Genomic DNA, 13,458 nt, shown 5'->3' on the forward strand with positions numbered 1-13,458 from the left:
AATAAAACTGATATGGGCAGGCTTCAAATCTATAGTATTTGAGGATCAGTCCTACTGATCTATTTGCCAGTGTTACGCTGATGGCAGCAAACTTAGGACTTCTGTTCCCAGTAACACAGATAAAGGAACACTGTTAAAGAGGAAGTTTTCCATGTATAGCTGGTATTTAACAGGGTAGAGGATTCTGTCCTTCCATAAATTAGTATTGAATGTGGGTCTCTATCATTTGCTGCAGAAGGCTTAAAATAACCTTTTGACCATGTATCAGAGAGGCTAAACCCTTTCTGCTGGGAATTCATGTGATTATCCTGGCAGTGTCATCAAATTTGCACATGGTTACTTAACGCTCTGTGTCTTAAATTGATGCTGGAATGAAAAATGAAGAAAGTGGTTTGTAACACTCCTTAACTTCTCCTGCACAGTATTATTAGTATAAGCTAGCTCCTTCTTGCCCCAAATACAATATGGTGTCAGCCTTTTCTCCTCTCCTCTCCTCTCCTCTCCTCTCCTCTCCTCTCCTCTCCTCTCCTCCTCCTCTCCTCTCCTCTCCTTCCTCTCCTCTCCTCTCGTCTCCTCTTCCTCTCCTCTCCTCTCCTCTCCTCTCCTCTCCTCTCCTACTCTCTCTCCTCTTCCTCTTCTCTCCTCTCCTCTTCCTCTCCCTCTCTCCTTCCTCTCCTCTCCTCTCCTCTCCCTCTCCTCTCCCTCTCTCCTCTCCTCTCCTCTCCTCTCCTCTCCTCTCCTCTCATTTAAGACATGAAGCACAGTTAAAAGTATAGATTCATATCAGTAAGTTTGCATATTTTCTTACATAGCACTAGTCTCTTCATGCACAATACATTCCAAGTGCTGTAGTTATCTAAGACTAAGTTGTCTGTAATTGTGTGAATTTTAAAGAACTATTTAATGTATGTAGAACTGGAACTTGTTTGCTCTTCCACCTTCTAATGCGTAGTGGTCAAGTATTATGGGAAGTTAGATTTCATAATGGTCTAGTTGTATTAATAGCTTCCTGGGATTTAAAGATAAAAGATAAAACCAGATGAAGAGGTGATCCTTTACTGTGTTCAAAGAAGTATCTGTCATTTTTAAAAAGGCACTGTTCTATTATAGTCTTAAAAGTTTATCTGATAGAATAAGAATAAACATGTATGGCTGGTCTTCCAAGCACAGGCTTTATCTTTAAGTTTCTCTTCTGGTCTTTCCCACAAATTCAGAATTCAGTGCTTGAGATGTGTAGGAAGAAAACTAAGCCACTGTGATTTGCTCCTATGTTCTTCCTATGTTGGCTCTCAAATAGCTGTTAACTGGAAGTGACAAAAATAGTAAAAGATTGAAGAAAAGCCATTCCATCAGTTTGAAGTCATGCATTTGAATCTGAAAATGTCGTAGTTTATGTGAATGGTGTCATGGCATCCACATAATGAATGGCAAGAGCAGCTCCAACTCCTATCTTTATTTGCAACAGGGATGCCAGAGGTCGAGGGAGTTCTGGCACAGCATTTTTCTATGTTAGTGTTGTGATGGTTCATCTTGCCATCATCTGTGCCATGTCCAGTTTGTACATGTTTTGGCCTGGATTTCATTCTGTAGAGGTTATATAGGTTATATAGGACCTTTCAAAAGGTCAAGTTGAAATTCCCTGACACTGTTATATGAGACGATGAATTGTTACTGTAATTTTCATTGTTATTCCTATTAAATAATTAATTGAAATAACTGTTGTTCTCATCAGCTTCAATGAAGCCTGCACTTACTCAGTATTCCTCGTGTAGGGAACGTGCTTTGGTGGGGGGGAGAGGGAGCTGGACTCGATGATCTCTGGAGATCCCTTCCAACCCCTACGATTCTGTGATTCACATGTTGCAAATCCCTTTCTCCAGATTTCAGAGTTGTGCCAACTATGTAAGAACTGAAAGATGTTGCTTTCTAGATTCATTGAAAATGCTGGGATATATCTAGAGGAATTTTGTCTGTTTTTGCTTCCAAGAAGAAAAAAAATCCCCAGCAACTGATATACATCTTGTTAAAGTGTACTGTCAACATTAGAGAAAAACAATGGCTCAAGAAACCAAATTCGAAAAGTCATGCAAACAATTTCCCAGGAAAGGCCTGCATTTGAGCACTGTACTGCTTGTGTAGTCTTGGGATATCAGTGCTCAGTGATGCCACTGCTGCTTTTTAGAGATCTTTCTTCCTTATTTGACTGCTACCAGTGGCGTTTTTTAATAAGAACTCCTTGAAGGACTGAGGGTGGAAGGGAAAGCAGATTTTGCTTTAGCAACAAGAAATAGGGATTCTGGGATCTTATTTGGTCTTATATCATTAATCAAGTGTAATTTAATAACCTGCAGTCTCTATGGTAAAGAGCAGTAGTTGTTTGTATGTGTCATCTTTTCTTCTAACCATTCCCATTTAATTGTTCAACCACAGAGGGTTTTAGAAAATGATGAAAACGCAGATGAAGTGAATGAAGAAGAGGATTTGGAAGAGGATATTCCAAAACGAAAGAACAGGCCAAGAGGACGGGTAGGTACAACTGAATAGAAAGGAAGGAAGCAAGCTTTGTATTTTTAACATGTGTTGTATATGCAAAGTGTATATCCATGTAGGTAATTTTCAGTGATGCAGTCAAATTTATATATATATATATGTCTATACTTTATTTTTTGCAAATTATAATGTGAAGAGACTACACTAAGAGTAAAAATTTGGGATGAATAATTTATAGTGACATATTTATAATTTTTGTGTGTGATAATTATGGTGACATCCTGCTATTACGATGTTCTTATTCTAAAACAGCATTTACCAATTTAAAAAAAAAAAAAAGAGAGAAATAATATTAATATAAGTGACTTGAACTGCATTAATATGTTTTGCAGCTTTCTCCAAGGTAGCACTCTGTGGTTGACATTTTGGCCCTCTTGAACCCTTTGGCAAATCTTCCATTTGCTTAAAATGGGCGATGTTATCCTTAGGGGAGTCTGTGTCCCTTCTCTTACCTAAGATCTTTTCACAATTTCAGCAGGGCGCCAGTTAAGTAATAAAGCCAATGTTTTAAAACTTGGAATCAGCGTTTTTAATTGTGGCCCCTGAAGCTAGGCATCTGAATAAAAATGAACATAATTCTCAGAAGTTTCAAGCATTTTCATCTCTCCTTGGTTCCAAGTAGATGCTGCAGGGGCACAGGAGCTCTAAGAAATACCTTTTGATGTGTTTGCAGAAGTCAAGCAAGAAGGGCCACATTTTAGGCCAAATAAGCAGGATATAATAGCTTTTGAGTAAGAGAGGAACATGAAACCACATTGAATACTTACAATGTACTTATGCATCAAACCCTCTCTTTTGGTTTCTTCTGTTGTTGTATTGTTTCAGTTTTTCTGCTCCTCTTTATTTTGGAGCTTAAATTCTTTAATATAAGATCAAAGCACTATATTAACTGGATAAGTATATATTTCACCTTCCTTATTCTCAAAATCACCTGAACCAGTTTCTTTCTTTCTTTCTTTCTTAGCCAAAGACACCCACCTGGAAAAAAATTTTCCAGAAAAATGTAAGTTTCAGAAAATTTGTATGAACCAGTAACCAAAATGAGGACTTAGAATTGATACACGCACACAAGCTTGATTGTAGCTATTAACAAGTATTCAAGGCTAACAAGTATTTTCTAATAAGCTGCTCTCACATAAATTGTGCATGTGGATTAGGGTAAGTGAAGGAGAGTGAACAGCTATGAAAGATAGCCTACTCAAGAGAAGGGAGTTAACTGTATGCATATATTCCAGGCCTATACAAACACAGTCCTGAAGTTACTATGTGCAAAGCTCTACTCCTGTGTTTGGGAAACTGTTTGAGAATATCTGCTACTTTTTCTCTCCTGCAGTAGGGAAAGGAGTTGGAGAGTAGGTGTCCTATTCATTTTAAACCATAGATTTACAACTTATTTCTGCCCTAGAACTGGCCCCCTATTAAGAACAGGGACAGCAGAATATCCTGCCTTTTCTGTTGCTAACTACTGCTCTGCTAGTGCCCTGGCTTCATTTGGTGTAAAAAAGAGAAGTTCGAAGAATGCCAAATACTTTGAGCAATTTTTGTTTTTATTCGATGGCATCAATAGCCAAAGTAAAATGTGGTATGAATTAGGATTTCAAAATTAGGGCCAGATTCCTAGCTGTTGAAAACTGGTAAGCCTGAACTGAAGCCTGAATTACATCTGTTCATGGCTGTTTTGTTGCTCTTCAAGCAACCCTTTTCAAGTGTAAGCCTGACCCAGTGTAGGGAATTGGGACTGAGGATTTGAAATTAGGGGATATGAAACCTGGGCAGCACTTCATTTCTGGGAAGGAGGTGGTCAGGGTATTTTTAGAGGATAGAAGAGGGGAAGGATATCTGTAGGAAACTAGATCCTGCAGAGTGTGGCCTTTGGGGATTCAGAGAAGGAGTGAGGGCTGGCAGCATTGATGAAGGATTAATGTGGCAGATCTACTGCTTTGGACATTCCAATGCCCCTTCCTTTTCCTACAGCATGATTTTATTTTTAATCCTTTACTCCTCCATCTGTCCCTCTGGCCACCCTCTCTGGTTGCTTCAGGACTGCTTCAAGGCTGCTGTGCTGTGGCTCCCAGGCCTCACATGTCTCGTAGCTTGTGCTGTGTCCTGTCAGAAAAATGAAGGCAGTCATGGATGACTGAATTCAGCAGACCAGAGTGCCGACAGCAAGCACGTGGCACACAGATGAAAGTCTCTGGTGCAGCTGCTAAGTTTGCTACCCCCTCAAAACTGGCCCTGACATCATTGAACCACTAGGAAGGACACTGAAGGATGAAGGAATGGATTTACAGGAGCTTTTTAGTATCTGTGGTAGACAGGAAAAATGTGATAGGAGCTAGAAAGAACATTTTGCTAAGAGACAGGAGAGGAATGCAACTGACCTGTACAGACTGCTTGCTCCTCAGCTGAATATCCCCTAAAACTTTTTCAAAGATATTGAGTGCATTTAGGAGTCCAGCTCCCACTGAAAGTCATTGACTTGAGAAATCCCCCTCTGTTCAGTGCATGAAAAAGTACACCCGACATGCAGTCATGACATGAATGCTGTACCCTTGCATTTCTAAGGAGAAGTGTTTGAAGGGGAATGGCTGGCTGCAGGACTAGTGAAACTACAAGCAACAAACCTTAAATTGCCATCCTATTCTGAAAGGCATCAATGTAAAAATGAAATGTCCTTACTCAACAGACCCTTTCTAGGTGTGTAGAATCAAAACTACTGATTAATAATAACAACAACAGAAAAGACTTTACAGTTTATTCACAGCCCTGAAAAGCCAATGCAGCCTGGTAGGATAGGGAAATTGGGTCCTAATCCAGGTGTCAGAAGAAATATTTATTAAGAGATAATCAGTTGTGTTTGTGAAGACTCTCTGATGAGCTGAAGGTTGTACAGGAGCTGCCAGAGACCTAGATTCAGCTTGCAGTACATTTTGCAGTAGTGATTGAAGAAAGAAACTTGCCTCAGATTGATTTCATAGCCCAGAGGGGATTTACAGAGCTGACAGTCAAAGAGAAAAATATTGTAGGCTAGTAAACTGATTTTTAATGTGATATGGTCAGTGAAGTAGCTTCCACCAAACAACTGTTGCTTTGAGTCTCTTTCCAGGGCAAAACTGTTTTTCAGTTCACCCTTAGAAATTTCACTTTGCACATATGTTGATCTGTACAGAGTTCTTTGCAGAAGGCAGAGCTGTGTTTGTCATACCTAATAGTACAAACCCCATCCAGAGACCTGTGAATCCATGTCTTTCCTTCAGGACTGTGTAAAGAGTTAGATGTGAGAAATCCCAAGGAAATAATATGTGAAGTTTGTCTAAAACCCTGTTTCGATAGACTGTGGTAAGGCTAGTGTAAAACTTCCTTTATGCTTCTCAAATAGTGCAGGTTCAGTCCCAAATCCATAGAAGAGGGACAGAGATTATATGACTGCTTAATATCTAGGGAACTAATTTCTACATCTTCTCTGGCTTTACTTGAAGAAGCTTTCTTGTTTTCAAATGCAAAAGTTTGAAGGATTTGAGTCAGCTGACCTTGTCTAGGATGAGAGAAATCAACAGATTAATAGGAGCAGCAAAGACCATTTTGTTGCTTTTAACCAGGAACAGATTAGCTGACAGTATTTCCAAGGGGCTACCTAGCCATCCACATGCAGAGTATTTCTTCACATGAAGATCAAGTCTTAAATTATTGCCATCTGCAGATAGCACATTAACATTAAGGAATTGAGGGCCTTGTCTCAGTTTCCAGTTGCACATCAAAACTATTCCCATTGAACAGATATGAACCATCCCCTTGTTGGCATCTCAGCTGAGAAGGGTTAGAAACAAGTGGCTTTGATGCTGGATTCCATTCTTAACCCTAGAGCTCAGGACAGAACAGTGTGTGCTGTGGAGAAATAGAGGTTTTCAGTTTCTGGGACTGTCAACTGGCTATGTTTTAGGAACTCAGAACAGCAAAGAGACCTTTCTGGGTAATTCCAGTTCTTTGCAGTTACAGGTAGCCGTATTACCTAATCTTTTCCACTAACTGGCTCAATTTTATAGTTAGCCATAGTATCTTTGTCCCAATTAGAAGGCCCTTTTGAGACAGTGCTTTTCAGCTAGGAAACCAAAGAAAACAACTCCTCACCACCTCTGAAAATATTAAAGGAGGTAATTTTACCTCTGCTTTATTTGAGTCCTGTTTGCTGGCTAGTTTGAAAGTTACATTTATCCTTTACCACCAGTTCATCTATTCATTCATTCATATTCAGCAAGAAAGGTATTTGAACTTTTTTTAAAAATGGAAGTGTAATGATACTCGTGTGAATACTTGCTGACAGTGATCTACTGCTAAGGATGAACTGTTTGGGTTATCTGTGGAGAGGATCTCTACTGCGTTACAAGGTCCATTAACATAGTGCATATCTTAGGAGCTGAAGGGTCAAACCCACCCTTGATAAACCTGTGTGGAAGCTGAGGGTTTGTTTAGTATATACTGCCATTTTTCATAGGAGGGTGAGGGGCACCTGGAGAATTTAGGGGCAGGGGAATAATGTTAACATTCCTCTTGTTCTTGCAGGCTCGGGGATCTGGAGGTGGCAGGAGACGAAATGATGCTGCCTCCCAGGATGATCATGACAAACCCTATGTTTGTGACAGTAAGTAGCACCTAGACAGCTGACTCCGCTTCCAGCCTGGTCCTGCCAGCTCGGTGCACTCTGGGTTCATCTTTTCTTTTCCAGCAAAATATTCTGCTGCTCTCTGACTTGCATGTTTGCCACCAGCTACTGCTGCTCTTAGTGTTTTGGTTTTTTTTCTTTTGTTTTGTTTTGGTTTTTTTTTGCGTGAAGGAAGTAAAATAAACTCCTCAGCAAGATTCCACTTCCCTTTGTGCTATAATAAATCATATCTTTTATTTTCTTTCTCTTTCTCTTTCTCCTTCTCTTTTTCTGACTTCTAGGTTTTTTTTCCTTCCCCCATGTGAGATTTACCCTCTATTTCTTTCCCTGTTCCAGACAGTTACGAACAACAGCATAACTCAAAAATGTCTGACAAAGTTATTTCACCCTTACATCACTTTACATACTTGGTGATTCCCTTCAGTCCTTTGGAAATCTCACTGGGCTAAATTTTGAAGGTCTTATTCTCATCCCTTATTTAGAAAGGACTCCAGTGGCATCATCGGGAGTTGAGCCCTCCTAAGAAGGAAACACAATTAGAATTCTCTGTTTTGATACACACTCCCCTTGAATATAACTATGCTGTTTGACATCTTTCTGTGGGACTGCAGGTGAAGTAAGGCATTACCTCAAAAGATGCCAGAGTCCTGTATGTGAAGAAGGACTCCAGTATTTAGTACACGATGTATTTTTTTATTAACTACTTCTTGGTGCGTTTCTTCTTGTTACGTTCTTTTTTGCTTCACTGTGTCATTTCTGGGAGGGGCTCTTATCTTACCCATGTGCTTTCAAGATTTCCCATCTTAAGGCCTGCTAAGAGTGTATGTGCAGTAACAATTTGTACTAGAGTGCATTCTATCATACAGGGCAACAATGACATAACAAAAATTAATAGAAGTAGGAGAATAACAGGAAGTCTTAAATTTTTTTGACCTAAAAGTTGTTGGTGGTTTTGAGGAAAATTAGAACAGCCCTATCTCCACTACTTGTCAATCTTTGGGTATTTTCTGCTTATGTTAAAAACATGCAGAAACATCGACATGCATTGTAAATGAAACCTATATCTCATATATTCAAATAATCTTTCATAGTGGGACCAATTGAATGCATAGTACCGCGATGAACATGTTGGGTATATTGCTACAGCAAGGTAAATCTTCTTAGTGCTACTGGGAATGAGTAGAAGTGGAGAGCCTTCCACATAAATGGCAGTGTCTGAACTGAAGAGGAAGAGCTCTTCTTTGTTTGAAGAGCTGGGAGATTTCTACTGTGGTTAAATAGCTGCTCTTGCTTGTTTTGAAGAACTACAGTCTGTCTCCAAAGGATTATATAGGAGGCCACTCTGTATCTTGTTGATTTCCAGAGCTTTCTTCTGCTGGTATACACATAACTATCTTTACCACTTTTCTGGAAAATCCCTCTATAAATCCAAGGACATTTGTCAATAGTGCAGTTGTTCCAAGCATAATGTCTCTTTACTGTCTAATCTTGTTCTGCGTTTGGAGAGAACTCACAACATGCATAGTAGTGATTTGTGCTAAGTAGATACAAATCTAAGCTTCCAAAGCAGGCGGCAGAAATCTGAGCTGAAGTCTCTGTTTTGGTACTTCATTGTAATGATGGAATTTTGCCTTGGCTTACATTTTGAAGCATAAATTTCTTCTTTGGTTTTGGAGGTTTAAACTTTCCTATTTCGTTTGGCTGCTACTTTTCATTTTTAAGAAACGTGTAGTCAGAGGGTGAGTCACAAAGAGTTCTAGAATCCAGATTTTACATATTAACTACTCCATTTTCTACTCTAGAAAGCTGAGAATAGGGTTATGTATTAACAGAATCCATACCTGATTGTGGAACAGAAGAACTGTTGCAATTGCAGTGCCATCGTCCTGAAATGGAATACTGCCCATGCTTACTTTCTTTAGAACTATTACATATAATTCATTGTGAGTAATTGGCTTGTCATTTTGAGGCTCCTCTTCTGCTTGGGTGATCACTGCACCAATAAATGATTTCCTTTATCAATTTTTTTCTTTGAAATAATCTGCTAAATATGTTTATAGATAAATCTTGGCATGATCACAATAGTTTAGATGTCGGTTTGCAGTTCATCATGTAGAGATGTTTTAGGCAGATATTTTTGTTTTATGTGGAAACATACAGGCAAAAAATAATTGGTTTGTTTCCTGTCTGGGAGAACATTATTCCTTCAGTCACATTATTGATACAAGTAATTACCACAATGGACAGTCATTACTTTTTCTCTATATTCTTTAACTTACCTCCAGGTCGCTTTCACTGTATGCTTTCTGGTATTTGAATTTGGAATCTGATCACCAAGAAGAAGATATAAGCATATCTAAACCAAATTATTTTCGGTATTTAAATGTATGACCACAAAAATGCACATTTTTTCATGTTTGTATTTGTAGCAAATAAGTGTATATCACTAAGTTTCATCAGGAATGGAAAGGTTTTGTGGAACATCTAGTCTATACCAGTAAAATGGTGCAGTAACTGCATCCAGCCAATGCTGTCCTTTGTATGTAAGACAGCAGTGTTAGTTCTGAAGTGGCGTACCATTGTTGGAAGAAGGGTTCAGCTATACACAAAAATGAATTCATATCCCAGTGTTAAAGGTGACCAGAAATTGGAATCTCTGTACTTGAGGGATCTTTGCAAAGCTCTCAAATTTTGTGTCATCTGATGTTCTTAAGAAAAGGTGGAAGCTCTGTTTAATTTCTTGCTTGTTTTGTGGAATTAAACTTCAGTTAATTTTATTGAATATATTCTGTATCAAAAGTTCAGAATGAATTATCCGGTCATTCAGAGCTGCTAACATAATTATGAAATTATTTATTTCATTAAAATGGCAAGTGGAAAACTAGTTAGCTAGATTTTCACCAGCTGCACTGGACAGCATTGGGCCTTGGCCAATCTTAAGAAAAAAAGCTTGGGTAATAGAGGTGGCAGGAAAGCCTGGTATGAGATGGGCATAGGCAGGAAATGGTACCACAGAACGATCAGTTGTTGTATCAGAGCAGACTGAAATGTAGCCTGAATAATTGGGTAAAAGACAGAGCAGATGTTTGAATGGACAGTGAAAAACAGGCTTGAGGAACAAAGCAAGATCTGTGGTGTCAGTCCAGAGAAGGTGAAGATACTCGACCACAGCTGTTCAAGATAAACTGGACATAGGATTTTAAAGGAGGAAGAGCATGAATGAATGTTACATACCTACATATGCAACAAGAATTGATTTTGTGTAGTTGCCAAATGATGTACTGGGGTACTGTCATCCCACCAAGTCTTTTAGTTAAAGAAAATCATTTTACTATCTTCATATTTCGTGTTATGTTTTATTTATTTATTTACTTAGTGGTGAGGGGCTCTGTGTTTGGGGGGGGGGGGTTAGGGGATGGGGAGCATATCTGAAGTTCTATCTGGAGATTTGTTTTCTGATTTAAAAGTTGCAGTCAGTTGTAGCACTAGAACTTCATGACTGAATGTCTACTTCCTTTCAGCTATGCTACTTAGTTTGTGCTGAACCTCCACAAGTTACCAACTTTTCTGCTGCCCATCCACATTTGCCTGCGTTCATTCTTCTCATTTTCTCCTTTGCCTGCTTCATCTCATTTCCCTACTGTGACTTACCAACACACATAATTACTTCCACCTTTGTTTTCTCTCAGTCTATGGAAATTTTTCCTGCCCATCTCAAAAAGAAGTTGCTCCTTTCTCTTTTTTTTCCCTTTTACCTGCATATCCTTGTCTCCTCTTAGTTTTATTTCTGTATAAGTTGCAATTTTAGAGTAACAACTTATGTTTGTATAATAATCTTTACTTACAGTTCCTCTGAGGCTGAGATATGTATTCAGATCCATTCCTTGTCCAAAAATGAGAACTGACTGAAATCTTCTTATGATCTCTGCTGGATCAGTGGCTAGTGCAGCCTTACATACATCTGGAGACACAGATCCCTACGGTCTTTTGTTGAAGCTGGTTCTTTTGTAATAAATAAATAAATAATTAGTTTCAGGTTTCTCTAGTTACTTAGAGTGAATTTTCTTTGCTATCTCCTTTCTATGTCTGAAAACAGTTACTGTGGCTTATTTCACCTGTGTTTTCTTCAAATCTTTTAATAAGCTTGTTTCTTTTCTCTGCAAGATCTTCAAAGGATCTTATTTAAATAGCAGTGGCCAGAACTAAGTAGAAGGTGCTGCTCTGAGTATGAAGCAGCTCTGAAGAAAGATAAATGACAGATACATGTATGTGTCACTTATATCTACCTATAGTTCTTGGATTTGTGCCTGTTGCTTTGTTATATATCTGTAAGAGGTACAGAGATAGCTGATCTCTTAGCTTATCTAGTAAACCCATTTGCAATGCAGGACACTCATCTCCAGTGCTGTGCTTTTATGTTTCAGTGGCAGAGTTTTCACCTATGTCCACCACCTGAGTTCGCATTCAGTAGACCAGTTGTTGTAACTTCTTGTTCCTTTGCTGATCCACCTATTTCTACTGAGTCTGAATATCTTTCATCTTTAGTTTCCTCATTATACTGCCCTCTCCTGTTTATACCATGTTTTACTGATGTTTTACTAGATGTCGTGTTAATATTTACTAATCATGTTACTGTTTGAAAGAATTTTTGATTGATAAAGCTTGCGTGATATATTTGTAATTACTATTCTGAGATTTTCTCCAAGAATCAGCTCTCTGCATGTTTGATTCTTTCACTCTCGATTCCACCCTCCAAATTAATTGTAAAAATAGAGGCAAGCATTGGGCCCAAAATGGACTCTTTCAGGTACTTGAAGATGCAGAAAAGTGCCTTATGAAGTTTTCAAAAGATTAGGCTCCTAGTTCTCGCTGATTTCCACCGGAGGTAGGCTCTTAAACTGTTTTCTGTAAATATACCACTAAGTGCCTATCTGCTTGTATTCTGCCTGTAGATCGTATAAAGCTTGGTCTCTTGGTGAACACTTTGAACTTGCTGATGAGTTAATAATAATTATTCAGAACATAATTTTGTTTATGAAAATGTTTGACCATACATTCAAATCATTAGCATTTGAAACATTCCCGTGATTTTTCTTGTGAGTTTGTCAGCTGACAGGGTATTGAAATTCCAGAGCTCTAGGGTTATTCTTCTCCATTCCCTTTCTCTACTAAATGCATCACAGATTCTGCCAACAAATGCTGGAATTCTGCTGAGTTTCAATGTGAATTAAAGATCTCTCTCTAAGGTTCTTTTAGAAAGTTAATTTTTATGTTGTTCTAGCATGACTTGCCAAATGTAATTCTTTGAGACCTACTCTTTAGGAACTATTTTCCTGTATATGATCACAAAGTGACTCCTCTAGTAATTACCTTAATAACTTCACTCACCTTCTTTCTTTTCTCCTTGAAGTGGACTTGATCCTACTGTAGTCTTTTTAAAAATTAACTCATTGATTCTCTGAAAAGTTTTCTGGAATAGCAAAGACTTGCAAGATAAATCATGTTGTGGACTGATTTTATGTTTTCTGAGACTTAATCTGTTGTCTTAATTCTCACTGATATTATGAATGAGTCAAACACTGCTACTGCTGGTTCTTAGAACAGACCTTCGATTAAATGCCACGATGACAAGCTTATTTGAAAATGCCTTGATTTTAGCATTATGCTTTTACATGCTTCTTATAAATCTCCATCATGGCTTCAGCTCCCCTTTAAACTTTAGCAGTGTAAGCCCTAAATAATCTCATGGTATTATCCTTTCCAGTGAATCTCTAAGTAGTTAATAAGCAGTAAGATCTAGAATAAGATGGTTGTTCAGATGAACCCAACAAGGAACTCTCCCACCATAGCTGCAGTATTTAGCATTCATTTACAACATTAACTCTAGAAAATCCAACATCAGACAGGAAAAAAGTCTCAAGTGGGACACATGGGAAGAGGGGAAATAGAATTGACTGTAACGATTGATTCTGCTCCTACAGTGTATTTGCTTTTTCCTTTGATGCTGCTAGCTATTTATGGAACGTGGAAGTATATAGTGGTTGATATAGGCATTGTTGACAGCCTGTATGTGTATTGCTTTGGAGTTCAGAATATATGTGATCTTAATACAGAAGATAGCTTCTGGGACTCGTCCCTCTGGAGACACAGAAACAAAGACTATTTACTACCCTAAGTAACTGCTCTGGTAGAAGAGGTGTGTAGCATGATGGTGCTGATCAAAGAGGTACAAACATAATGCCTTTCCA

General features: G+C 38.5%; 1 protein-coding gene across 5 annotated transcripts in view; it reads left to right on the top strand.

Moving 5' to 3' along the window:
* DPF3 (double PHD fingers 3) overlaps nucleotides 1–13,458 on the top strand; it is a 188,411-nt gene that overhangs the window by 96,036 nt on the left and 78,917 nt on the right. For 4 of the 5 annotated variants that reach the window (XM_015864660.2, XM_032445149.1, XM_032445150.1 and 1 more), the window contains exons 5-7: nucleotides 2,431–2,526; nucleotides 3,515–3,553; nucleotides 7,111–7,189. In XM_015864660.2, coding sequence (XP_015720146.1) covers nucleotides 2,431–2,526; nucleotides 3,515–3,553; nucleotides 7,111–7,189 — 214 coding nt within the window. The remainder of the gene's footprint in view (nucleotides 1–2,430; nucleotides 2,527–3,514; nucleotides 3,554–7,110; nucleotides 7,190–13,458) is intronic. The other variant, XM_032445151.1, reaches the window with a different exon arrangement.

This window comes from Coturnix japonica, chromosome 5 (assembly GCF_001577835.2).
Source record: "Coturnix japonica isolate 7356 chromosome 5, Coturnix japonica 2.1, whole genome shotgun sequence".
Lineage (NCBI taxonomy): Eukaryota > Metazoa > Chordata > Aves > Galliformes > Phasianidae > Coturnix > Coturnix japonica.